The sequence below is a fragment of the Prenolepis imparis genome, unplaced genomic scaffold (genome assembly GCF_030444845.1).
Source record: "Prenolepis imparis isolate NDT839.2.m4 unplaced genomic scaffold, iyPreImpa1.0 SCAF_14, whole genome shotgun sequence".
Lineage (NCBI taxonomy): Eukaryota > Metazoa > Arthropoda > Insecta > Hymenoptera > Formicidae > Prenolepis > Prenolepis imparis.
Window position 1 is genome coordinate 9,164,710 of NW_028141172.1, and position 25,980 is coordinate 9,190,689.

The window sequence follows — 25,980 nt, forward strand, 5'->3', positions numbered from 1 at the left end:
GGTAGGTAGGTAGGTAGGTAGGTAGGTAGGTAGGTAGGTAGGTAGGTAGGTAGGTAGGTAGGTAGGTAGGTAGGTAGGTAGGTAGGTAGGTAGGTAGGTAGGTAGGTAGGTAGGTAGGTAGGTAGGTAGGTAGGTAGGTAGGTAGGTAGGTAGGTAGGTAGGTAGGTAGGTAGGTAGGTAGGTAGGTAGGTAGGTAGTAGGTAGGTAGGTAGGTAGGTAGGTAGGTAGGTAGGTAGGTAGGTAGGTAGGTAGGTAGGTAGGTAGGTAGGTAGGTAGGTAGGTAGGTAGGTAGGTAGGTAGGTAGGTAGGTAGGTAGGTAGGTAGGTAGGTAGGTAGGTAGGTAGGTAGGTAGGTAGGTAGGTAGGTAGGTAGGTAGGTAGGTAGGTAGGTAGGTAGGTAGGTAGGTAGGTAGGTAGGTAGGTAGGTAGGTAGGTAGGTAGGTAGGTAGGTAGGTAGGTAGGTAGGTAGGTAGGTAGGTAGGTAGGTAGGTAGGTAGGTAGGTAGGTAGGTAGGTAGGTAGGTAGGTAGGTAGGTAGGTAGGTAGGTAGTAGGTAGGTAGGTAGGTAGGTAGGTAGGTAGGTAGGTAGGTAGGTAGGTAGGTAGGTAGGTAGGTAGGTAGGTAGGTAGGTAGGTAGGTAGGTAGGTAGGTAGGTAGGTAGGTAGGTAGGTAGGTAGGTAGGTAGGTAGGTAGGTAGGTAGGTAGGTAGGTAGGTAGGTAGTAGGTAGGTAGGTAGGTAGGTAGGTAGGTAGGTAGGTAGGTAGGTAGGTAGGTAGGTAGGTAGGTAGGTAGGTAGGTAGGTAGGTAGGTAGGTAGGTAGGTAGGTAGGTAGGTAGGTAGGTAGGTAGGTAGGTAGGTAGGTAGGTAGGTAGGTAGGTAGGTAGGTAGGTAGGTAGGTAGGTAGGTAGGTAGGTAGGTAGGTAGGTAGGTAGGTAGGTAGGTAGGTAGGTAGGTAGGTAGGTAGGTAGGTAGGTAGGTAGGTAGGTAGGTAGGTAGGTAGGTAGGTAGGTAGGTAGGTAGGTAGGTAGGTAGGTAGGTAGGTAGGTAGGTAGGTAGGTAGGTAGGTAGGTAGGTAGGTAGGTAGGTAGGTAGGTAGGTAGGTAGGTAGGTAGGTAGGTAGGTAGGTAGGTAGGTAGGTAGGTAGGTAGGTAGGTAGGTAGGTAGGTAGGTAGGTAGGTAGGTAGGTAGGTAGGTAGGTAGGTAGGTAGGTAGGTAGGTAGGTAGGTAGGTAGGTAGGTAGGTAGGTAGTAGGTAGGTAGGTAGGTAGGTAGGTAGGTAGGTAGGTAGGTAGGTAGGTAGGTAGGTAGGTAGGTAGGTAGGTAGGTAGGTAGGTAGGTAGGTAGGTAGGTAGGTAGGTAGGTAGGTAGGTAGGTAGGTAGGTAGGTAGGTAGGTAGGTAGGTAGGTAGGTAGGTAGGTAGGTAGGTAGGTAGGTAGGTAGGTAGGTAGGTAGGTAGGTAGGTAGGTAGGTAGGTAGGTAGGTAGGTAGGTAGGTAGGTAGGTAGGTAGGTAGGTAGGTAGGTAGGTAGGTAGGTAGGTAGGTAGGTAGGTAGGTAGGTAGGTAGGTAGGTAGGTAGGTAGGTAGGTAGGTAGGTAGGTAGGTAGGTAGGTAGGTAGGTAGGTAGGTAGGTAGGTAGGTAGGTAGGTAGGTAGGTAGGTAGGTAGGTAGTAGGTAGGTAGGTAGGTAGGTAGGTAGGTAGGTAGGTAGGTAGGTAGGTAGGTAGGTAGGTAGGTAGGTAGGTAGGTAGGTAGGTAGGTAGGTAGGTAGGTAGGTAGGTAGGTAGGTAGGTAGGTAGGTAGGTAGGTAGGTAGGTAGGTAGGTAGGTAGGTAGGTAGGTAGGTAGGTAGGTAGGTAGGTAGGTAGGTAGGTAGGTAGGTAGGTAGGTAGGTTAGGTAGGTAGGTAGGTAGGTAGGTAGGTAGGTAGGTAGGTAGGTAGGTAGGTAGGTAGGTAGGTAGGTAGGTAGGTAGGTAGGTAGGTAGGTAGGTAGGTAGGTAGGTAGGTAGGTAGGTAGGTAGGTAGGTAGGTAGGTAGGTAGGTAGGTAGGTAGGTAGGTAGGTAGGTAGGTAGGTAGGTAGGTAGGTAGGTAGGTAGGTAGGTAGGTAGGTAGGTAGGTAGGTAGGTAGGTAGGTAGGTAGGTAGGTAGGTAGGTAGGTAGGTAGGTAGGTAGGTAGGTAGGTAGGTAGGTAGGTAGGTAGGTAGGTAGGTAGGTAGGTAGGTAGGTAGGTAGGTAGGTAGGTAGGTAGGTAGGTAGGTAGGTAGGTAGGTAGGTAGGTAGGTAGGTAGGTAGGTAGGTAGGTAGGTAGGTAGGTAGGTAGGTAGGTAGGTAGGTAGGTAGGTAGGTAGGTAGGTAGGTAGGTAGGTAGGTAGGTAGGTAGGTAGGTAGGTAGGTAGGTAGGTAGGTAGGTAGGTAGGTAGGTAGGTAGGTAGGTAGGTAGGTAGGTAGGTAGGTAGGTAGGTAGGTAGGTAGGTAGGTAGGTAGGTAGGTAGGTAGGTAGGTAGGTAGGTAGGTAGGTAGGTAGGTAGGTAGGTAGGTAGGTAGGTAGGTAGGTAGGTAGGTAGGTAGGTAGGTAGGTAGGTAGGTAGGTAGGTAGGTAGGTAGGTAGGTAGGTAGGTAGGTAGGTAGGTAGGTAGGTAGGTAGGTAGGTAGGTAGGTAGGTAGGTAGGTAGGTAGGTAGGTAGGTAGGTAGGTAGGTAGGTAGGTAGGTAGGTAGGTAGGTAGGTAGGTAGGTAGGTAGGTAGGTAGGTAGGTAGGTAGGTAGGTAGGTAGGTAGGTAGGTAGGTAGGTAGGTAGGTAGGTAGGTAGGTAGGTAGGTAGGTAGGTAGGTAGGTAGGTAGGTAGGTAGGTAGGTAGGTAGGTAGGTAGGTAGGTAGGTAGGTAGGTAGGTAGGTAGGTAGGTAGGTAGGTAGGTAGGTAGGTAGGTAGGTAGGTAGGTAGGTAGGTAGGTAGGTAGGTAGGTAGGTAGGTAGGTAGGTAGGTAGGTAGGTAGGTAGGTAGGTAGGTAGGTAGGTAGGTAGGTAGGTAGGTAGGTAGGTAGGTAGGTAGGTAGGTAGGTAGGTAGGTAGGTAGGTAGGTAGGTAGGTAGGTAGGTAGGTAGGTAGGTAGGTAGGTAGGTAGGTAGGTAGGTAGGTAGGTAGGTAGGTAGGTAGGTAGGTAGGTAGGTAGGTAGGTAGGTAGGTAGGTAGGTAGGTAGGTAGGTAGGTAGGTAGGTAGGTAGGTAGGTAGGTAGGTAGGTAGGTAGGTAGGTAGGTAGGTAGGTAGGTAGGTAGGTAGGTAGGTAGGTAGGTAGGTAGGTAGGTAGGTAGGTAGGTAGGTAGGTAGGTAGGTAGGTAGGTAGGTAGGTAGGTAGGTAGGTAGGTAGGTAGGTAGGTAGGTAGGTAGGTAGGTAGGTAGGTAGGTAGGTAGGTAGGTAGGTAGGTAGGTAGGTAGGTAGGTAGGTAGGTAGGTAGGTAGGTAGGTAGGTAGGTAGGTAGGTAGGTAGGTAGGTAGGTAGGTAGGTAGGTAGGTAGGTAGGTAGGTAGGTAGGTAGGTAGGTAGGTAGGTAGGTAGGTAGGTAGGTAGGTAGGTAGGTAGGTAGGTAGGTAGGTAGGTAGGTAGGTAGGTAGGTAGGTAGGTAGGTAGGTAGGTAGGTAGGTAGGTAGGTAGGTAGGTAGGTAGGTAGGTAGGTAGGTAGGTAGGTAGGTAGGTAGGTAGGTAGGTAGGTAGGTAGGTAGGTAGGTAGGTAGGTAGGTAGGTAGGTAGGTAGGTAGGTAGGTAGGTAGGTAGGTAGGTAGGTAGGTAGGTAGGTAGGTAGGTAGGTAGGTAGGTAGGTAGGTAGGTAGGTAGGTAGGTAGGTAGGTAGGTAGGTAGGTAGGTAGGTAGGTAGGTAGGTAGGTAGGTAGGTAGGTAGGTAGGTAGGTAGGTAGGTAGGTAGGTAGGTAGGTAGGTAGGTAGGTAGGTAGGTAGGTAGGTAGGTAGGTAGGTAGGTAGGTAGGTAGGTAGGTAGGTAGGTAGGTAGGTAGGTAGGTAGGTAGGTAGGTAGGTAGGTAGGTAGGTAGGTAGGTAGGTAGGTAGGTAGGTAGGTAGGTAGGTAGGTAGGTAGGTAGGTAGGTAGGTAGGTAGGTAGGTAGGTAGGTAGGTAGGTAGGTAGGTAGGTAGGTAGGTAGGTAGGTAGGTAGGTAGGTAGGTAGGTAGGTAGGTAGGTAGGTAGGTAGGTAGGTAGGTAGGTAGGTAGGTAGGTAGGTAGGTAGGTAGGTAGGTAGGTAGGTAGGTAGGTAGGTAGGTAGGTAGGTAGGTAGGTAGGTAGGTAGGTAGGTAGGTAGGTAGGTAGGTAGGTAGGTAGGTAGGTAGGTAGGTAGGTAGGTAGGTAGGTAGGTAGGTAGGTAGGTAGGTAGGTAGGTAGGTAGGTAGGTAGGTAGGTAGGTAGGTAGGTAGGTAGGTAGGTAGGTAGGTAGGTAGGTAGGTAGGTAGGTAGGTAGGTAGGTAGGTAGGTAGGTAGGTAGGTAGGTAGGTAGGTAGGTAGGTAGGTAGGTAGGTAGGTAGGTAGGTAGGTAGGTAGGTAGGTAGGTAGGTAGGTAGGTAGGTAGGTAGGTAGGTAGGTAGGTAGGTAGGTAGGTAGGTAGGTAGGTAGGTAGGTAGGTAGGTAGGTAGGTAGGTAGGTAGGTAGGTAGGTAGGTAGGTAGGTAGGTAGGTAGGTAGGTAGGTAGGTAGGTAGGTAGGTAGGTAGGTAGGTAGGTAGGTAGGTAGGTAGGTAGGTAGGTAGGTAGGTAGGTAGGTAGGTAGGTAGGTAGGTAGGTAGGTAGGTAGGTAGGTAGGTAGGTAGGTAGGTAGGTAGGTAGGTAGGTAGGTAGGTAGGTAGGTAGGTAGGTAGGTAGGTAGGTAGGTAGGTAGGTAGGTAGGTAGGTAGGTAGGTAGGTAGGTAGGTAGGTAGGTAGGTAGGTAGGTAGGTAGGTAGGTAGGTAGGTAGGTAGGTAGGTAGGTAGGTAGGTAGGTAGGTAGGTAGGTAGGTAGGTAGGTAGGTAGGTAGGTAGGTAGGTAGGTAGGTAGGTAGGTAGGTAGGTAGGTAGGTAGGTAGGTAGGTAGGTAGGTAGGTAGGTAGGTAGGTAGGTAGGTAGGTAGGTAGGTAGGTAGGTAGGTAGGTAGGTAGGTAGGTAGGTAGGTAGGTAGGTAGGTAGGTAGGTAGGTAGGTAGGTAGGTAGGTAGGTAGGTAGGTAGGTAGGTAGGTAGGTAGGTAGGTAGGTAGGTAGGTAGGTAGGTAGGTAGGTAGGTAGGTAGGTAGGTAGGTAGGTAGGTAGGTAGGTAGGTAGGTAGGTAGGTAGGTAGGTAGGTAGGTAGGTAGGTAGGTAGGTAGGTAGGTAGGTAGGTAGGTAGGTAGGTAGGTAGGTAGGTAGGTAGGTAGGTAGGTAGGTAGGTAGGTAGGTAGGTAGGTAGGTAGGTAGGTAGGTAGGTAGGTAGGTAGGTAGGTAGGTAGGTAGGTAGGTAGGTAGGTAGGTAGGTAGGTAGGTAGGTAGGTAGGTAGGTAGGTAGGTAGGTAGGTAGGTAGGTAGGTAGGTAGGTAGGTAGGTAGGTAGGTAGGTAGGTAGGTAGGTAGGTAGGTAGGTAGGTAGGTAGGTAGGTAGGTAGGTAGGTAGGTAGGTAGGTAGGTAGGTAGGTAGGTAGGTAGGTAGGTAGGTAGGTAGGTAGGTAGGTAGGTAGGTAGGTAGGTAGGTAGGTAGGTAGGTAGGTAGGTAGGTAGGTAGGTAGGTAGGTAGGTAGGTAGGTAGGTAGGTAGGTAGGTAGGTAGGTAGGTAGGTAGGTAGGTAGGTAGGTAGGTAGGTAGGTAGGTAGGTAGGTAGGTAGGTAGGTAGGTAGGTAGGTAGGTAGGTAGGTAGGTAGGTAGGTAGGTAGGTAGGTAGGTAGGTAGGTAGGTAGGTAGGTAGGTAGGTAGGTAGGTAGGTAGGTAGGTAGGTAGGTAGGTAGGTAGGTAGGTAGGTAGGTAGGTAGGTAGGTAGGTAGGTAGGTAGGTAGGTAGGTAGGTAGGTAGGTAGGTAGGTAGGTAGGTAGGTAGGTAGGTAGGTAGGTAGGTAGGTAGGTAGGTAGGTAGGTAGGTAGGTAGGTAGGTAGGTAGGTAGGTAGGTAGGTAGGTAGGTAGGTAGGTAGGTAGGTAGGTAGGTAGGTAGGTAGGTAGGTAGGTAGGTAGGTAGGTAGGTAGGTAGGTAGGTAGGTAGGTAGGTAGGTAGGTAGGTAGGTAGGTAGGTAGGTAGGTAGGTAGGTAGGTAGGTAGGTAGGTAGGTAGGTAGGTAGGTAGGTAGGTAGGTAGGTAGGTAGGTAGGTAGGTAGGTAGGTAGGTAGGTAGGTAGGTAGGTAGGTAGGTAGGTAGGTAGGTAGGTAGGTAGGTAGGTAGGTAGGTAGGTAGGTAGGTAGGTAGGTAGGTAGGTAGGTAGGTAGGTAGGTAGGTAGGTAGGTAGGTAGGTAGGTAGGTAGGTAGGTAGGTAGGTAGGTAGGTAGGTAGGTAGGTAGGTAGGTAGGTAGGTAGGTAGGTAGGTAGGTAGGTAGGTAGGTAGGTAGGTAGGTAGGTAGGTAGGTAGGTAGGTAGGTAGGTAGGTAGGTAGGTAGGTAGGTAGGTAGGTAGGTAGGTAGGTAGGTAGGTAGGTAGGTAGGTAGGTAGGTAGGTAGGTAGGTAGGTAGGTAGGTAGGTAGGTAGGTAGGTAGGTAGGTAGGTAGGTAGGTAGGTAGGTAGGTAGGTAGGTAGGTAGGTAGGTAGGTAGGTAGGTAGGTAGGTAGGTAGGTAGGTAGGTAGGTAGGTAGGTAGGTAGGTAGGTAGGTAGGTAGGTAGGTAGGTAGGTAGGTAGGTAGGTAGGTAGGTAGGTAGGTAGGTAGGTAGGTAGGTAGGTAGGTAGGTAGGTAGGTAGGTAGGTAGGTAGGTAGGTAGGTAGGTAGGTAGGTAGGTAGGTAGGTAGGTAGGTAGGTAGGTAGGTAGGTAGGTAGGTAGGTAGGTAGGTAGGTAGGTAGGTAGGTAGGTAGGTAGGTAGGTAGGTAGGTAGGTAGGTAGGTAGGTAGGTAGGTAGGTAGGTAGGTAGGTAGGTAGGTAGGTAGGTAGGTAGGTAGGTAGGTAGGTAGGTAGGTAGGTAGGTAGGTAGGTAGGTAGGTAGGTAGGTAGGTAGGTAGGTAGGTAGGTAGGTAGGTAGGTAGGTAGGTAGGTAGGTAGGTAGGTAGGTAGGTAGGTAGGTAGGTAGGTAGGTAGGTAGGTAGGTAGGTAGGTAGGTAGGTAGGTAGGTAGGTAGGTAGGTAGGTAGGTAGGTAGGTAGGTAGGTAGGTAGGTAGGTAGGTAGGTAGGTAGGTAGGTAGGTAGGTAGGTAGGTAGGTAGGTAGGTAGGTAGGTAGGTAGGTAGGTAGGTAGGTAGGTAGGTAGGTAGGTAGGTAGGTAGGTAGGTAGGTAGGTAGGTAGGTAGGTAGGTAGGTAGGTAGGTAGGTAGGTAGGTAGGTAGGTAGGTAGGTAGGTAGGTAGGTAGGTAGGTAGGTAGGTAGGTAGGTAGGTAGGTAGGTAGGTAGGTAGGTAGGTAGGTAGGTAGGTAGGTAGGTAGGTAGGTAGGTAGGTAGGTAGGTAGGTAGGTAGGTAGGTAGGTAGGTAGGTAGGTAGGTAGGTAGGTAGGTAGGTAGGTAGGTAGGTAGGTAGGTAGGTAGGTAGGTAGGTAGGTAGGTAGGTAGGTAGGTAGGTAGGTAGGTAGGTAGGTAGGTAGGTAGGTAGGTAGGTAGGTAGGTAGGTAGGTAGGTAGGTAGGTAGGTAGGTAGGTAGGTAGGTAGGTAGGTAGGTAGGTAGGTAGGTAGGTAGGTAGGTAGGTAGGTAGGTAGGTAGGTAGGTAGGTAGGTAGGTAGGTAGGTAGGTAGGTAGGTAGGTAGGTAGGTAGGTAGGTAGGTAGGTAGGTAGGTAGGTAGGTAGGTAGGTAGGTAGGTAGGTAGGTAGGTAGGTAGGTAGGTAGGTAGGTAGGTAGGTAGGTAGGTAGGTAGGTAGGTAGGTAGGTAGGTAGGTAGGTAGGTAGGTAGGTAGGTAGGTAGGTAGGTAGGTAGGTAGGTAGGTAGGTAGGTAGGTAGGTAGGTAGGTAGGTAGGTAGGTAGGTAGGTAGGTAGGTAGGTAGGTAGGTAGGTAGGTAGGTAGGTAGGTAGGTAGGTAGGTAGGTAGGTAGGTAGGTAGGTAGGTAGGTAGGTAGGTAGGTAGGTAGGTAGGTAGGTAGGTAGGTAGGTAGGTAGGTAGGTAGGTAGGTAGGTAGGTAGGTAGGTAGGTAGGTAGGTAGGTAGGTAGGTAGGTAGGTAGGTAGGTAGGTAGGTAGGTAGGTAGGTAGGTAGGTAGGTAGGTAGGTAGGTAGGTAGGTAGGTAGGTAGGTAGGTAGGTAGGTAGGTAGGTAGGTAGGTAGGTAGGTAGGTAGGTAGGTAGGTAGGTAGGTAGGTAGGTAGGTAGGTAGGTAGGTAGGTAGGTAGGTAGGTAGGTAGGTAGGTAGGTAGGTAGGTAGGTAGGTAGGTAGGTAGGTAGGTAGGTAGGTAGGTAGGTAGGTAGGTAGGTAGGTAGGTAGGTAGGTAGGTAGGTAGGTAGGTAGGTAGGTAGGTAGGTAGGTAGGTAGGTAGGTAGGTAGGTAGGTAGGTAGGTAGGTAGGTAGGTAGGTAGGTAGGTAGGTAGGTAGGTAGGTAGGTAGGTAGGTAGGTAGGTAGGTAGGTAGGTAGGTAGGTAGGTAGGTAGGTAGGTAGGTAGGTAGGTAGGTAGGTAGGTAGGTAGGTAGGTAGGTAGGTAGGTAGGTAGGTAGGTAGGTAGGTAGGTAGGTAGGTAGGTAGGTAGGTAGGTAGGTAGGTAGGTAGGTAGGTAGGTAGGTAGGTAGGTAGGTAGGTAGGTAGGTAGGTAGGTAGGTAGGTAGGTAGGTAGGTAGGTAGGTAGGTAGGTAGGTAGGTAGGTAGGTAGGTAGGTAGGTAGGTAGGTAGGTAGGTAGGTAGGTAGGTAGGTAGGTAGGTAGGTAGGTAGGTAGGTAGGTAGGTAGGTAGGTAGGTAGGTAGGTAGGTAGGTAGGTAGGTAGGTAGGTAGGTAGGTAGGTAGGTAGGTAGGTAGGTAGGTAGGTAGGTAGGTAGGTAGGTAGGTAGGTAGGTAGGTAGGTAGGTAGGTAGGTAGGTAGGTAGGTAGGTAGGTAGGTAGGTAGGTAGGTAGGTAGGTAGGTAGGTAGGTAGGTAGGTAGGTAGGTAGGTAGGTAGGTAGGTAGGTAGGTAGGTAGGTAGGTAGGTAGGTAGGTAGGTAGGTAGGTAGGTAGGTAGGTAGGTAGGTAGGTAGGTAGGTAGGTAGGTAGGTAGGTAGGTAGGTAGGTAGGTAGGTAGGTAGGTAGGTAGGTAGGTAGGTAGGTAGGTAGGTAGGTAGGTAGGTAGGTAGGTAGGTAGGTAGGTAGGTAGGTAGGTAGGTAGGTAGGTAGGTAGGTAGGTAGGTAGGTAGGTAGGTAGGTAGGTAGGTAGGTAGGTAGGTAGGTAGGTAGGTAGGTAGGTAGGTAGGTAGGTAGGTAGGTAGGTAGGTAGGTAGGTAGGTAGGTAGGTAGGTAGGTAGGTAGGTAGGTAGGTAGGTAGGTAGGTAGGTAGGTAGGTAGGTAGGTAGGTAGGTAGGTAGGTAGGTAGGTAGGTAGGTAGGTAGGTAGGTAGGTAGGTAGGTAGGTAGGTAGGTAGGTAGGTAGGTAGGTAGGTAGGTAGGTAGGTAGGTAGGTAGGTAGGTAGGTAGGTAGGTAGGTAGGTAGGTAGGTAGGTAGGTAGGTAGGTAGGTAGGTAGGTAGGTAGGTAGGTAGGTAGGTAGGTAGGTAGGTAGGTAGGTAGGTAGGTAGGTAGGTAGGTAGGTAGGTAGGTAGGTAGGTAGGTAGGTAGGTAGGTAGGTAGGTAGGTAGGTAGGTAGGTAGGTAGGTAGGTAGGTAGGTAGGTAGGTAGGTAGGTAGGTAGGTAGGTAGGTAGGTAGGTAGGTAGGTAGGTAGGTAGGTAGGTAGGTAGGTAGGTAGGTAGGTAGGTAGGTAGGTAGGTAGGTAGGTAGGTAGGTAGGTAGGTAGGTAGGTAGGTAGGTAGGTAGGTAGGTAGGTAGGTAGGTAGGTAGGTAGGTAGGTAGGTAGGTAGGTAGGTAGGTAGGTAGGTAGGTAGGTAGGTAGGTAGGTAGGTAGGTAGGTAGGTAGGTAGGTAGGTAGGTAGGTAGGTAGGTAGGTAGGTAGGTAGGTAGGTAGGTAGGTAGGTAGGTAGGTAGGTAGGTAGGTAGGTAGGTAGGTAGGTAGGTAGGTAGGTAGGTAGGTAGGTAGGTAGGTAGGTAGGTAGGTAGGTAGGTAGGTAGGTAGGTAGGTAGGTAGGTAGGTAGGTAGGTAGGTAGGTAGGTAGGTAGGTAGGTAGGTAGGTAGGTAGGTAGGTAGGTAGGTAGGTAGGTAGGTAGGTAGGTAGGTAGGTAGGTAGGTAGGTAGGTAGGTAGGTAGGTAGGTAGGTAGGTAGGTAGGTAGGTAGGTAGGTAGGTAGGTAGGTAGGTAGGTAGGTAGGTAGGTAGGTAGGTAGGTAGGTAGGTAGGTAGGTAGGTAGGTAGGTAGGTAGGTAGGTAGGTAGGTAGGTAGGTAGGTAGGTAGGTAGGTAGGTAGGTAGGTAGGTAGGTAGGTAGGTAGGTAGGTAGGTAGGTAGGTAGGTAGGTAGGTAGGTAGGTAGGTAGGTAGGTAGGTAGGTAGGTAGGTAGGTAGGTAGGTAGGTAGGTAGGTAGGTAGGTAGGTAGGTAGGTAGGTAGGTAGGTAGGTAGGTAGGTAGGTAGGTAGGTAGGTAGGTAGGTAGGTAGGTAGGTAGGTAGGTAGGTAGGTAGGTAGGTAGGTAGGTAGGTAGGTAGGTAGGTAGGTAGGTAGGTAGGTAGGTAGGTAGGTAGGTAGGTAGGTAGGTAGGTAGGTAGGTAGGTAGGTAGGTAGGTAGGTAGGTAGGTAGGTAGGTAGGTAGGTAGGTAGGTAGGTAGGTAGGTAGGTAGGTAGGTAGGTAGGTAGGTAGGTAGGTAGGTAGGTAGGTAGGTAGGTAGAGATGCTCTCTTGGGAGAGCAGTCGCCCGGCAAGCGAAAGGTCTCGGGTTCGATTCCCGATTCAGCGACTTTCGGATCTATATTTTTCTCGCCTATAATTTTATAGGGGGGTTAGAGGGGAGTCGGGAAATAAATCTCGAATTGAGATTATTCCCAAATAAAGTCTTATAATATAAGAATTAATTTTAGTCAGTGTTGGTCAATAAAATCTTAAACCTTGTTTAAAAATTCGACTGGCAAATCACATCTTACATATAAATATTTTATTGTTATTAATATTATAAATATTATTTTTTTTATTATTTATTTATTAGTTTTTTAGTTTTATTATTGTTTGTTATTTTTATTATTTATGATGTTAGTTTATTAATTTTTTTAAATTAATTTTTGTAAACTATAATTTTTACATATAATATTACTGTTATTGTTACGTATCCCATATTGCAAATTGTAGAAAATTTAATTATTAATATTATATTTGGGCATATCTCAAACAAAAGTTGTAATATTTATTCTATTAATTTTGAAAAAATAATTAAATTAGCGTATAGAAATTTAAAAAGCAGCGAATTTTATTAAATAATAATTAACAAATAAAAATTTTTAATATATAATTTTTATTAAATATCTAAACATGTAAAAAATACACATATTTAATAATTTAAATAATTATTTTATACCAAATTATATTTTTTTAATTTTTTTATCCTTTTTTTCATCATTGTCATTATTATCTTCTTTCCGCTTTTTATTTTTTTTCTGAAATTTATCTTTAAATTCATTCTTCATACACTCCTCCTTCTTTAGCTCCTCTCGTTTTTCAAATTCTTCTAATGCCATTATTAATACATGATCTAGCCCATCTTCAAGTACTGAAATTTTTTATTTATATATATAGATTAGGTTATATCTTTATATATATGTAATAATATTAATTTAAATAAAACGATTGACAAATTTATAAAAAAATATCATTTTATTTAAATAAATTAATTATTGTTTATATTTTTACCATTTTGAAATTCTTCAATTTCTGTTGATATATTTAATTGATTCATAGTTATATTTTTAATTTCAAATCCATTTGTTTCATTTATCAGAACATTTTCTATTTCTTTCGGTATATTATTTTCTTCCACAATTGAATTTTCAAATTCATTTGTATTAATTTGATCATCTTCAAGTACTGAAATTTTTTAATTAAAAAATATATTAGATTATATGTTAATGTGATAATATATTAATTTAAATAAAACAATTAACAAATTAAAAAAAAAATATTATTTAAATAAATTAATTATTATTTATATTTACCATTTAGAAATTCTTCAATTTCTTTTTCTATTTCTTTCGGTATATTATTTTCTTCCATGATTGTATTTTCAAATTGATTTGTATTCGTTTGATCAATGATGACATTTAATATGTGAAACCAGCTACTTATATATATAGATATAGATAGATAGATAGTCATTTCTGAAATGACATGTAAATAAAACTCATCACCTCTAAGGGGTGATTTTTGCAAAATCTCACTGAACAAAATAATTTAAAAATTTTTACGATTTAAAAAAAACAATACATTAATAAATAAATGCTCTTACTTAATAACACCATTTAACAATCACGCCACTACCAAAAGATGATTTTATTAAAATTATATGTTTCTCTTTTATAACTACAAAGTTTTTTAACATAAAATAACATTTTTTAAATGCGCACGCGCGTGAGTAGATGCGTGGGTGGGTGAGTTGGGGTGTAAAATTAAAAAAAACCACATAGTAGCCATCTCTAATAAATTTGCTAAATTTTGCTACCAATTTCTTGAAAATCGGTCAATAAATTTGTAAATGCGTGAGTGGGTGCGTTGGTGGGTGCGTATGTAGACAAAACTTAAAAAAAATCACATACAGTAACCATCTTTGAAAAATTTGCGAAATTTTAGTACCAATTTAGTAAAAATCGTTTAATAAATGTGTGGATGCGTGGGTGGGTGCGTAAGTAGACAAAACTAAAAAAATCACATATAATAGTCATCCCCGAATAATTTTCGAAATTTTGGTACCAATTTCGTGAAAATCGGTTAACAAATTTATGAGTGCGTGGGTGGGTGTGTGGGTGGTTGCGTGGGTTAGCAAAACTTTAAAAATTAAAAATTTGAAAATTTTAATACCAATTTCGAATCGTTCACCAATTTCGTGAAAATCAGTGAACAAATGTATTAGTACGTGGGTGGGTGCGTGGGTGGTTGCGAGGGTTTGTTAAAAAAAATCACATATAATAACCATCCCCGAAAAATTTGATAAATTTTGTTACCAATTTCATGCAAATAGATGAAAAAATATATGATTGCGTAGGTGGGTGCGTGGGTGGTTGCGTGGGTGGGCTAAACTTTAAAATAACCATAATGGTCATCCCTTAAAAATATCGAAAATTTTACTACCAATTTCGAAAACATCGGTTAATAAATATGTGATTGCTTGGGTGGGTGCGTGGGTGAAGGTGTAAAACAAAAAAAATCACATATAGTAGCCATCCCCGAATAATTAGCGAAATTTTGGAACCAATTTATTGAAAATCGGTTAACAAATGTATGAGTGCGTAGGTGGGTGCGTGGGTGGTTGCGAGGGTGGGTTAAAAAAATCACATATAGTAGCCATCACCGAAAAATTTGCTGAATTTTTTTACGAATTTATTGAAAATCGGTGAACAAATGTATAAGTGCGTTGGTTGGTTTTTTGGGTGGTTGCGTGGGTGGGCAAAACCCACGCAACCACCCACATACAATGTTTTGGAACACCCTAAACACATTGGCGTAAATGGCGTAAAAATCTGTAAAAAAATTATTTTCAGGAAAACATACCCTCCTCTTTGAGAAAAAAAAAAATTTTTTTTAAATTAAAATAAACCCCACAGCAGCCACCCCCGAAAAATTTGCAACATTTTGGTACTTGTTTAACAAAAATCGGTCCACAAATGTGGAAGGAGTTCGCGTACATACAGACAGACAGACGGACGGCACTTATATATATAGATTAATTAATTAAAATTGAAATATATAATAAAGATAATTTTTTGTATAATAAAAGGGAAAATAAGGATAGTAATAAGAATACTATTATAATTTAATATTTACCAGTTTGTTGTATGTTGACAATGATCCATTTATCTTTAGCATTAATAGGTATATTTAACTCCGGATTTGACTCTGTTAAACAATAATCGATAGTTGGTATACTTATGTTAAAATTGAGTTTCGTTTCGGTAGTATAAGTGATGGGTATAAAATAGGGTCTCAATTTTTAATTTATCTATGTCAGTCTGCATAATGTTCCATAGATCATCGGGATGTGTCAAATTGAAATATGCCAACCTGTAAAATTCAATATTGTGGAAATTAATGCTACATACAATATAATTGATTCACATTAAGAAATAAATGAAAATAAAATTATTTATTTTAACGAATATAGCTCGAATGACTTTCATTTTGATATTAATATTAATTTTGACTCTTATAAAGATCAATTTAAAGCAGCAGTTGATTTTTTATAGAATAAAGTTTAGGTCAGTAAATAATGCATAAAATAATGCTTTAATATATATCATGCTCTATAATTTTATTTTTTCAATTAATTACTTAATAATTTTATTGGCATGTTTTAGTGTTTTATATTTAAAAAAGTACAATATATATTATTGTGTACTTTATCTGTCTACTTGTGTATATGTATTCTTATTATAATTGATCTCGTCTGTTTTTGTTAACTATTTTGTTGATAGATTTAATTTTTTATCAGCTTTTACCAATTTTTTATTTTGAAAAATTTTGTTTGTTAAATACGCAAGTTTGGATACTCATAAGATTTTCATGCACTTAAGGTATATCTTTTTATCTTTTGTTTAGAAAAGTTTATATGGATACATTTTTTTTTTTTAAATATATTTTCCAGTATATTTTTTTATGATATATAATTATTATATTACAATATATGTTTGTCACTTACCTCGTGTTTACATAAGTGTTGATACTCGTCCAAAATGCATTATGAGGAACTATAAGTTCTAGATTGCGCCACATAATGAATCCTATTATAATAATATAAACTGTATAATTACACATAAATATGTATAATTATGTATATTTTAAATAATTTTAACACACGGTGTTCCTATAAATTCATGAGCAGCTTATAGTAGTTAAAGAAGAACTAATTTTAAATTAAAAAAGCTTGTTTTCATTGCAGCAAAATTAAAATAAGAAAAATTAAATGTAAAATTTAAATTTTAAAATTTTTTCTTATATATTTATGATTAGCAATTTAACTATTGTTTATTTATATTATTTACAAATTTTTTATATAAATATATATATGTATATATTTTAAAGTAATCAAATTATAATTTATATATATATACATACCTGAAATACGATAAGGAGTAAACGATTTAACTTTAAATATACCGGGAATAAATATATTATAAATATCGTAAAGAAATTTAATGTCTTGATGACGAGATTCATGTTGAATTTGAACTATGAACAAGTCCATTATCCGGGAGTTTGGAAAAGTCTAAAGAAAAACAAGCTTGCATTAAAAATATGCACTAATATATGCAATATTATTTGTTATATCTAAAAAAAACATTTATATTTTATATAATATAATAGTATATAATTTTATAGTATTTATAAATTTACACATACCTAATGTGTAAGTATTTGACATATAAAAAATGTTATTAAAATTATTCAAAAAATAAACTTGCCAGATATTTTAAATTATAATACAAAATTTAAATATACTTATTATCTGTTCTAATGTTTCTTTTTAAATTGTTAAGATATTGTTAAGAAATTGAAAAAAAATTATTTAATAATTTTTGGCTATTTCGGCTAATTTCTTCTATTATTTTATTCTTAACGAATAAAAGGGAGACAATTTCAGATCTTTTCATGTTGTCACAACATCAACAGAAAATGTCTTGTAATTAGCGTTTAGAAATTTATAATAATAATTTATAATAATAATATAATATAATATAATAACCTTGTCGAGGATATACATTTCGAGGAATATAATGAAACCCTCGTTTAACCACCAGTGAGTACAACAAGACGGACTGAAGAGCTCACCGAACCATTGATATACTATATCATGAGCTATTGTGCGCATTACTATATTTTTAAACGCAGCAGGATGTATTTCTTCATTGTGAATAACATATGTTTCACTGAAAATTGTATACAATAGGATTGTCAATATATTTTTTGTTATAAGCTTGCATTAATGAATTAATTACACTTTGATAAACAAAAAAAATTTAATTTTTTATAACAATGTATTTTTATGTATTATGTTAATTATATCTAATTATTTTATTTAACTTTACGTGCATTTCTCTTTATCTCTCTTTCTCAAAAATATAATAAGCAGACATTTATTTTCCCCATATTTTTTCTTTTAAATTTTCTAACACAATTCTTTGATTAATACAAAAAAATATAGACATTATATTCATACATAATATTAAGTTCAATAATAAAGATATAAACGTATGTCCATAACATTAAAACTTAAAGTTGTATATAGTAATTCAATTAATTTTAAATTAATTTTATGAATTTGTGAATAAATAAATGTAGCTATATATTACATGATAAATATAAATAGTAGTTATTTTATAATTTCACTATAATATTATACAAGTGTTATCATTATTAATTAAAAGCCCTTAATTAAAAATTTATGGAAATTACTTTAAGCATCAATGTACATATATTTCTGAATTATTAAATTTTTTCTAAATGTTAAAATAACCGGGAAATGTTATAAATCTCTCTTTTATTAAGCTTCTCTTTAATCCTAACAATAACCGTAGAAAAATGCATTTAATTTTTTACTTTTAAAAGCTGAAAATAAAATACATTTTAATGAGTTATAATTATGACTATTTCTTAAATGTATGCATATATTACTTGTAAAGTCGCAGTCCCACAGTCGGCCAGATTTTGTCTTCGAAAGTCGGAACAACGACATAATCCACTTTTGGGACGCTTTTGAAGAATTTCCAATTGTCTTCTAAATATAAAGTTACATTACCGACAACATATTGCGCCAATTTCATGTATGGTATCAAATTCGATCTGCACCACATATTGGTCCTGGTTTCCGTCTTATAAATAATTCCGTACAGATTGGACATCATAATTAATGTTATATCGTTTGTAAACATCGGAGGGGTCTTGTCGAACAGTGTCAATACCCTGTCATCATCAACAGATTTGTATCCTTGTATCGGCATATTCGATAAAAATGTGTATTTTTTATCGTGTTCTACTGAAATCTTAAAGGTGACACGTAATTTCGACTCTTCCCAACATGGAAATAATAGGACTTTTCTGCGTTGAAATAATGTTGCAACAAATCTAAAACATTTTAACAAATTTTTAACAATTGTTGGTATAGAAATATTAAGAATCGCAGAATGTACAAATTTGAGAAGAATAATATTTTGTAGCATTAACTTTATTATCTTATTATTATATATAGGCAAAAGTATGCTAAATCGTACTCCTTAAATATTAAAATTGCAATCAAACTATCAAAGAAATGACAAAATTTTTTTATTTATTTTAATCTAAGGTTCTTAGTCAACCATATAACAGAACTTAAACATTAACAGAAATTTATCATTGTTTCATATCGTAAATTAAAAATTTTTTAAAAGTAGTATCTGGCTTTATGATTTACAATACCGGTTTGCTAAATTGTACCATTAGTTTTTAAATCGTACTCTAACAAAAAAATTAAAAAATTGTAACAAAAAGTCTCATTTTCTAGAAAAGTTCTCAATTCGTAAATAAATAAGTATTATTTCAATGTAATTATAAAATTTGATAATATTTTTATCAATTGTCCATCTAAATATAAAGAAAAAAAAACGAATGTCTAAATAAAAAAATTAATTTAGCAAATCGTACCAACAGTATAATGTATTATATATATATATATTATATATATATTATATATATTACATATATATATATTATATATATATATATTACATATATATATATTACATATATATATATATTATATATATATTATATTTATTTTATATAAAAGCTTATTTTTCTAATATACCTTACATACTCACATTTTATTTTCTTTTCCGCCTGTGTACCAAGTTTGTGAAAACTCTACTGTGTCATTAATATGGTTCAAAAACTTAGTATATAGAGTATAAAATCCGCATTCCAAGTTTTTTTCAGGCAATAATTGTTTGGTTAAATTAAGAATGACCATTCGCTCTTCACGCTTATATAAACGCTTTGGTGTATAGATTATACCTTTGTAAGTCGACTTTAAATATAGTTCAGTTAATTTTGTATATTGTGATATAAAGAAAATTAGGTTTTGCATTGGACATTTAATATTGAAAGAAATGAATTTGAATTCGGCGCTTTTCGCCATCTGAGAGAGAACCAAGGAGAGAACCATCCCCACCACGGCTCCGTTTGCCGCGTGGATGATCGTCGCGCTCGTGTGCTCCGATTTGCGATTTTGGAGGGACTCTCTCGCAGAGCTTGGAAAAGGGCAGTCGCGCTTTTTGAGGTCCTAGACCATTAGTTCAACGTAGATTTGATAATCTACTTGTGCCTCCGGGCTTGTCTTAAAAGTTACCGTTCGATCGTATTATTCTGATGGTAATAGCATCAGTGCGCGAATGCGTTAAACATTATAAGAACTGTGAAATAGTATCGCGAACTTTAAATAAGCGTGAGCACTATTATTGAACTGTATGAAAATCTTTATCATACTCGAAACATATTGTAAGGCTACTCTCGGTCTGATTCCTTGGTTTGAACTAGAACGTTGTCGCAGATATTTGTATCTCTAATACTCCTTTTGTTTAATTAAATATTTCTTTATTTCTAACTGATCCGCTATTTCTTTGATTCGAACATTAATCTGATTTTCCTGACATCCTCGTGTTAATTCGAATAAGAATAAAAGTTCACACGAACTGTTAGTGATTGACGATTGGATTATTTAAACAATCTATCTCTAAAGAAAAAAATTAGTTCCCTACAGAATTTCAGAAGTGGGATTCTGACCTACTTTCCCTTATTAGAACATTCGTCGGAAATTTCCACGCGCGCGAAATATCGCATACCAAAGCCCGGCGCGCGACCGTTTTTTTGGTTCACACGTGTTAGTCACGGTGACCCGCGTGATAGTCGACGTGTTTACCGTCTTCGGTGTTTACTGGCGGTGCTCAACATCAGCGAATCTTGGTTTGACCGAGAAGACGAAAAATTGGCTAAGCAAGTTGATGGTCAGCACAAGGGCACAACGGTCTCAACAGTTCGAGATGGAGCGTACACGATTGGAGGCAGCAATCTTGGAGGACCTTCGCCAAGAAGCCCTCCGCTACCAATTACCGGTATCAGCGAGCTCCGATAGAGAGTCTCTTATCGAAGCTATTCTCGCCTATTTGGAGCAGAACAGCCCACTAGAGGAAATGCTGCCGCCACCACAGCGATCGCGCACTCAGAGTGAGAGATCCCGTAAGGGCAGCGCTCAAGCAGAAGTGCCTGGCCCTTCACACGTGACGGTAACCACCGCTGAAACAAGTGGAGCCCTTGATAGGATCACGCTAACCTTGGGCATCTTCATCGAGCAGCAGCGTCGAATGATGGATGAAATCCGGGTTCTTACAAGGAGAGATTCACCAGTGAGAGAAGAAATTCCGCAAGAAAGAGAGAGAGAGAGAGAGGAGACCACGCGCTCCTCGGCGATCAGCAACTCTTCGCCGGCGCACGCAGTGACTCTTCTCGCCCCACAAATTCCGGAGTTCGGAGGGACGGACGAAGAAAATGTCCAAATATGGACACAACGTGTCGATCGGGTGGCTCAAGTGCATCGAGCTCCCGACGATGTCGTACTACTAGCTGCCTCCGGCAAGCTCCTTAAGCTTGCCAAGCAATGGTACGAGATGCAGAACGGAGGAGTCCTCGAATCATGGGCGGCTCTAAAAGTGGCGCTTACACAGATGTTCGACCGCCGTGTCTCCTTCACTGCATCAATGCAGAAAATAGAGGCCAGGAAATGGAGTCCGTCGAAGGAGACCTTCGACCAGTACGCCATCGACAAACTGGCGCTCATTCACCGGCTAAATTTGCCCACGGCAGACACCATCAATCTATTAATTGGAGGCATACTGCAACACTCTCTCCGAGCTACCGCGCTAACTCTGACAACCACCTCTCTTGATCAATTTCTAGAGGCAATGCGGCGAATCACCGCAGGTTTAGGTGACTTCGATAAAAAGTCGCCGAATCAGCATAATAAGAATAATCGATCAAAGGACAGAAACAGCAAAGACAACAAGGGACAGCAAGACGGCAAAGAGAAAACAGAGACGACCTGCAACTGTAAGAAGCGAGGTCACTGGAAGGCAGACTGTCAGCTGCTTAAGAGAAAGGAGAAGACGTCCCCGACGACTTCACCCACAGCATCGGCGAAGGTGTCAACCTCAGCCCAGCCGACGGCAGCGGCGGTGGCTGAATCAGAATCTACGGAATCAGCTAAGTTCCGAATTACTAGCCCGTTAATTGAGATTGTTAATTTTAATAGTAATAGTTGTCGTTTAAAAGCATTGATGGACACCGGGAGTCCAGTTTCGTTTATTAGTCAGAATAATTTAAATAAATTATTGGCTACCGTACCTTCGCTCGACCCGGTTGAACGTAGATTCAACGCGCTTCCGAAAACGCCGATAGACGTGTTAGGTAAATTAAATGTTTGTATTAGTCTTAAAGAATTTCCTGATCGTGCTTTTGATGTCACGTTACACGTAGTTAAATCCGACTTTGCGGATATAGATGTAATAATCGGCCGTGAATTTTTGGAAAATTACAATTTAACGTTAATATTCCGTCCGTCAAAAATAGAATCGAAATCATTTGCTCAAATATTGTTAGAAACAGATGTTTGTTACACGAATGTTACAACGGAATCAATTATAGATGATTGCGAAATAGATTTCGGGTGTGAATTTAAGAAACAATTAAAAGCTGTTGTGAACGATTGTATGAACGCTCAAGTAAGCATAGCGGAAGATAACTACGAAGTTACCGTTCATTTAAAAGATCCTACACCGTACGCGTATGCGCCTCGAAAATTTGCCCTCAAAGAAAGAGAGCAAATGAGAGAGATCACCGACGATCTATTAGCACGTGGCATTATAAAAAATAGTACCTCAGTAGGGATACTATGAGAGTTCTAACCCAGGGGGCTCCGAGGGAGGCGCGGGGCGGGGGGGTTCTCCGGGGCGAGGGGGTATGACGTCACGCGGGGCGGGGGGATCTTGTAGACGAGGGGGATGACGTCACGCGGGGTGGGGGCGCTTATCGCTGTGCGAGAGACGCTTATCGCGTATTGTTTTTCATAAACAAAACAGCGTATTGTATTACTTTGAATTATCTAACATATTTTATTATAAACAAAACACCGCAAAGTGAGCGCCGACATTCGGCCACCCTCGCGATACCTCCCCCACCCCTCCCCCATAAGGCGACGCGCTTTGGCGGTACTTCCGCCCTCCCCCTCCCCTGCCCATATGTAACGTTTCTTCCTCATTGTTTAGGAAGAATTCTTTTGCGATAATTTTGCCGACATTCGGCCGCCCTCGCGATACCTCCCCCACCCCTCCTCCATCTGAGGGGATCTTGGGAGGTCGCGCTTATCGCAATGAACACGTCGGGACGTGTTTTTTTTCGCGGTAAAAGACCGTGTTGCATTACGCGCCAATATTCGGCAGCCTTTGCAGAACCTTTCCCCTCCCCTAAGCGGAATTCTTTCTCATTGTTTAGGGAGCGCCGATGTCCGGCCGCTCTGTGTCAAAAGCGATAACGCGATGAAGGGAGATCACCTTTCTGATATGTAATTAAACAATCCGTTAATCATGAAGAGGGGAAGAAATGATTAGACGAAATATAATAAGGACTGCTACCACTTCAAACCATAGTACGTAATTTGCAAGCGCACAGATACGTCAGTCGAAAAAAGTATAGCGGGTGCAAGTGCTCTATAGAACGTGATTTTAAAAAGTGTGGAAAAATTGTGCAGTAATGTGTCAAAAATAGAAAATAATAATTTCGAAGCGATATTAGACGAGTCGTCTGACGAAGATCACGCGCTGTCGGATGACAGTAATTATATTAGTGATCGCAGTGAGGACCTTACGGATATTGACGACAAGGTAGTGGACAATTCACAAATCCTTGCGCTAAACGGACGTACAAAAGTTTGTACCATATACTTTTATTATTCGACGGGTACTGATCAAGCTCTATGTACTACATGTATGATCTCTATTCAAGACTTCGGACACATGTATGCTGTTCGGAAGCATGTGATTCAATTACACGACGCAGTGGAGAGTCGATCGTGCTGCAATTGTAGAAATCCATTGTATATAATAATTCCATGCGATATGTGCCCTATTTGCACACAATAAACTTTGGGAGATTATGCTGGGACACTTAAAGTGAAAATTCTAATAGACAATGGGGAACACGTGGGACTGCGATGCTACCAATAAACAACCTTGGGCATTAAAATCAAGAGGGGAGCAACATTATAATATGTGTCGTGTCATAAAGTTTCTGATAGTCTTGAATGTAAAATGGTTAAAGAAGTTGTGATGGATAGAGAAGATGTGGTTGATGATGATGATGTGGTGAATGATGATGAGATGATAGTGATTGATGATATATCAGACGTTGATGATATATCAGACGTTGAAATGGAGCGTGAAAAGGTATTAAGATATAAAGTTGAGCCAGTAACTTCGGTAGTGAAGTTGTTAAAAAATCGTGAAATTGGTCAACGAAGTCCTAATGCAAAATCGTTGCATCAGTTTTTACGAGATCGTGAAAAGGAAACATTGATTGCCTGTTCTTGCAAGCATGCGTGTTTTATGACATATCCCCTATATTGTCCTCCAAAAAAGCGCAAGCTTCATCATGGCATTTTTTGGAAGATGTTCCATTGGGTGGACTAATATTTACGCGTCCAATAAATCTGACGTCAAAAGGCTGAGATTATCATGTAAGTTATAAATTAAATTAAATATAAATCAAATTATCTATTAATTATAAATTCTTAATAACATTTTCTGTTATGCAGGAGTCCCCGCCCAGCAGTCGCCGCCGCTTCTCGCAGCATCTCGCATTCGGCCGCCCAACCATTATCCAGCCACTTAAAGTTCATATTTTATATTTTATATTTTATATACTTTTATTTTTGATTATATATTTTATATTACATTTTATTTTATATTATATATTTTAAATTTTTTAAATTTACACACACACACACATTTTGTAAATACACACACACACACACACACACTCATTTTATAAATAAACATTATTTTAAATATTAAAAATATAGTTTATTTTAGAATAGGTCCTCTCTCCTTTCCTCCTATTAAAATCTTATTAATTAAAATTACTATAAATATTATAAAAAAGTCTCTCTCGCGGTCCCTAACCTCGCGCTATCTTTCTCTTTCATGTACCTCGCCGAGCCATCTCTTTCTTCTCTCGCGCGTCATCTCTCGCGCTCTTCGCCGCTACATCTCTCTCGCGCTATCTTTCTCTTTCATGTACCTCGCCGAGCCATCTCTTTCTTCTCTCGCGCGTCATCTCTCGCGCTCTTCGCCGCTACATCTCTCTCTCTCACGCTATCTCTAGTAAACGCTCCACGCTCTCTCTCTTCTAAGCGCTCTCGTGGTCCTTTTCGAGGGTATAAACAAAACAGTATGACAGTGAGCGCAGGCAGCTCGAATTTATAAACAGATATTTATCACTATGGTATTCCTTTGTGGAAAGTTTGAGATGGAGCTGAAGCTTATGGAGAGAGTCTGTCTCCACATCAAAAAGTCTCGAACAGTCGCCGAGCGAAGTGCTAGTGTAAGTGCTAGAATAAAGTGTTAAACAGTTTTTTTAAAAAAAATGGAATTTATTGGAGAGATATTTGGGCGGCGCTTCTTCGAATCGCTAATTACGGGACTATTCCGGAATGTCCCCTTCCTGGGGACATCATATATATTTCGAGATGAGTTTGAAGGAAGACGGTTCATCGAATGTGTCGTAAGGGCCATATTCTGCCTCTTCGCAATCCCGGTAAGACTTATTATTATATACATATATATTAATTTTTTTTTTATTTTAATTTATTTAATTTTTGTTTTTAATTTAATTTTCTTATGTTGTTTTTATTAATTATTAATAATATTAATATTTTTTCCAGAGCTTTATGATGTCTGACGTTCAAATTGATGGTTTTGTGAATATAGAAAGAAGGAGAGATGTGAGGTATTGGCGGCGGGTGGATCGCGAACTTCATGATTGGTTGTGGGGTGACCTCCCCGAACAAAACAATGATCATTTCGATTATGAGGATCGCTTCAACATGAGACCAATGTTTGGGGAGGAGCCATATCCAGAGGATGAAGATTGGAATTGGTACGTGTCTTTCTTATAATAAATTAAAATATTAATATGTAAATAATAATATATTTAATATATAATTTGTTGTAGAAGAAGCCCTACCCGGTCGCATCACCGCTTGCCGCCTTGCCACCCCCACCATCGTCGGCACAGCCGCCCGGCCGCCTCACCGCCTCGCATCAATCCGCCGCCGCTCCACCATCGTCGGTTCCACCGTAGCCACCTCCACCACCGACAATTTATATATATATATATATATATATATATATATATTATAATATTCATTTATATTCTTATCTTTATATTCTTATCATTATATTCATATCTTTATATTCATTTATATTTTATATCCATTTTATATCCATTTTATATTCACATTTATATATTCACATTTATATACATTTATATACATTTATATCCATTTATATCCATTTATATTCTTTTAAACACACACACACACACAAACACATACACACAAATGTATAATACACATTTATTCATAATTAAAAATAATTGATATTAAATTAATATATTCATTTTAAAAATTCCTGTTCTTTTCCCTCCCTGCGTCATCTCTCGCGTGCGCCTCTCGCTCTCTTTCTCTCGCGTTCACCTCGCGCTCTCTCTTTCTCTCCTAAGCGCTATCTCTCTAGCAGTCCCTAGCCTCGCGATCCCTAGCCTCTCGGTCCCTAGCCTCTCGGTCCCTAGCCTCGCGATCCCTAGCCTCTCGGTCCCTAGCCTCGCGATCCCCCTTCCCCGCATGACGTCATCCCCTGCAAGGACCAGACAATTATTGAGGAGCTATACGTATAAGAGCTGGGACTGCTTACGGGTGGGAGAAAGATGGAGATTGGAAATGCATGCAAAGAAATTACATCATAATTTAAACTTAAAAACTCTTTTATTCTTTTACATATTTTTTTCTTACATATTTTTTTCCTACATATTATGAACTAAAAACTAAAGCTGCCAGCTCACAATCGATGAGCTGATGCTTGTTGAAGGCGTCGCTAGCGTGTATTACATTTAATACTTCTTTATTATCCTTTACAGTGGACGCGATATTTGAAAATTGCGTAAACTTGATATCGACTGTATTGGTAATTTTAACCAATCGGTCAAAAGTTACATCGATGCATGGATCGAGATCGAACATACGGTGTAACGTCGATTCGATCATCATCATGCATACACTTGAAGATTCAAGACTTATTAACTTGGCGTCGTTAATCGTACGAACTCGCACTGTTAGTGGTCCAAGGCTTATAAAACTGTAGGCATCTTTAGAGTCGTTTCGAAGCAGATTCTGAATATTGTAACGTTGCTCGTAGAGTCTGTTCCACGCTTCGAGAGATAGTATCAGTTCCTTTCCTCGATGATCTCCTATGGCGATTTCCACGTAACTCGGTGGATCCACTTTGATACCAATTTCGAGGAATTTAAATCCCGTAGCTGTCAATGCA

General features: G+C 40.4%; 2 protein-coding genes across 2 annotated transcripts; both read left to right on the forward strand.

Annotated features, from left to right (window-relative positions):
• Positions 1-19,815: 19,815 nt before the first annotated feature.
• Positions 19,816-23,266, forward strand: LOC145945090 (uncharacterized). Its single transcript, XM_083053923.1, has 3 exons — positions 19,816-21,253; positions 22,664-22,933; positions 23,190-23,266. The coding sequence occupies exons 1-3, from the start codon at positions 19,993-19,995 to the stop codon at positions 23,264-23,266; spliced, it is 1,608 nt and encodes a 535-aa protein (XP_082910049.1). The 5' UTR covers positions 19,816-19,992.
• A 753-nt stretch (positions 23,267-24,019) lies between these two features.
• On the forward strand, positions 24,020-24,625 carry LOC145945092 (uncharacterized). Its single transcript, XM_083053924.1, has 3 exons — positions 24,020-24,190; positions 24,318-24,532; positions 24,608-24,625. Coding segments are annotated over exons 1-3 (387 nt in total). The 3' UTR covers positions 24,609-24,625.
• The last annotated feature ends 1,355 nt before the right edge of the window (positions 24,626-25,980 follow it).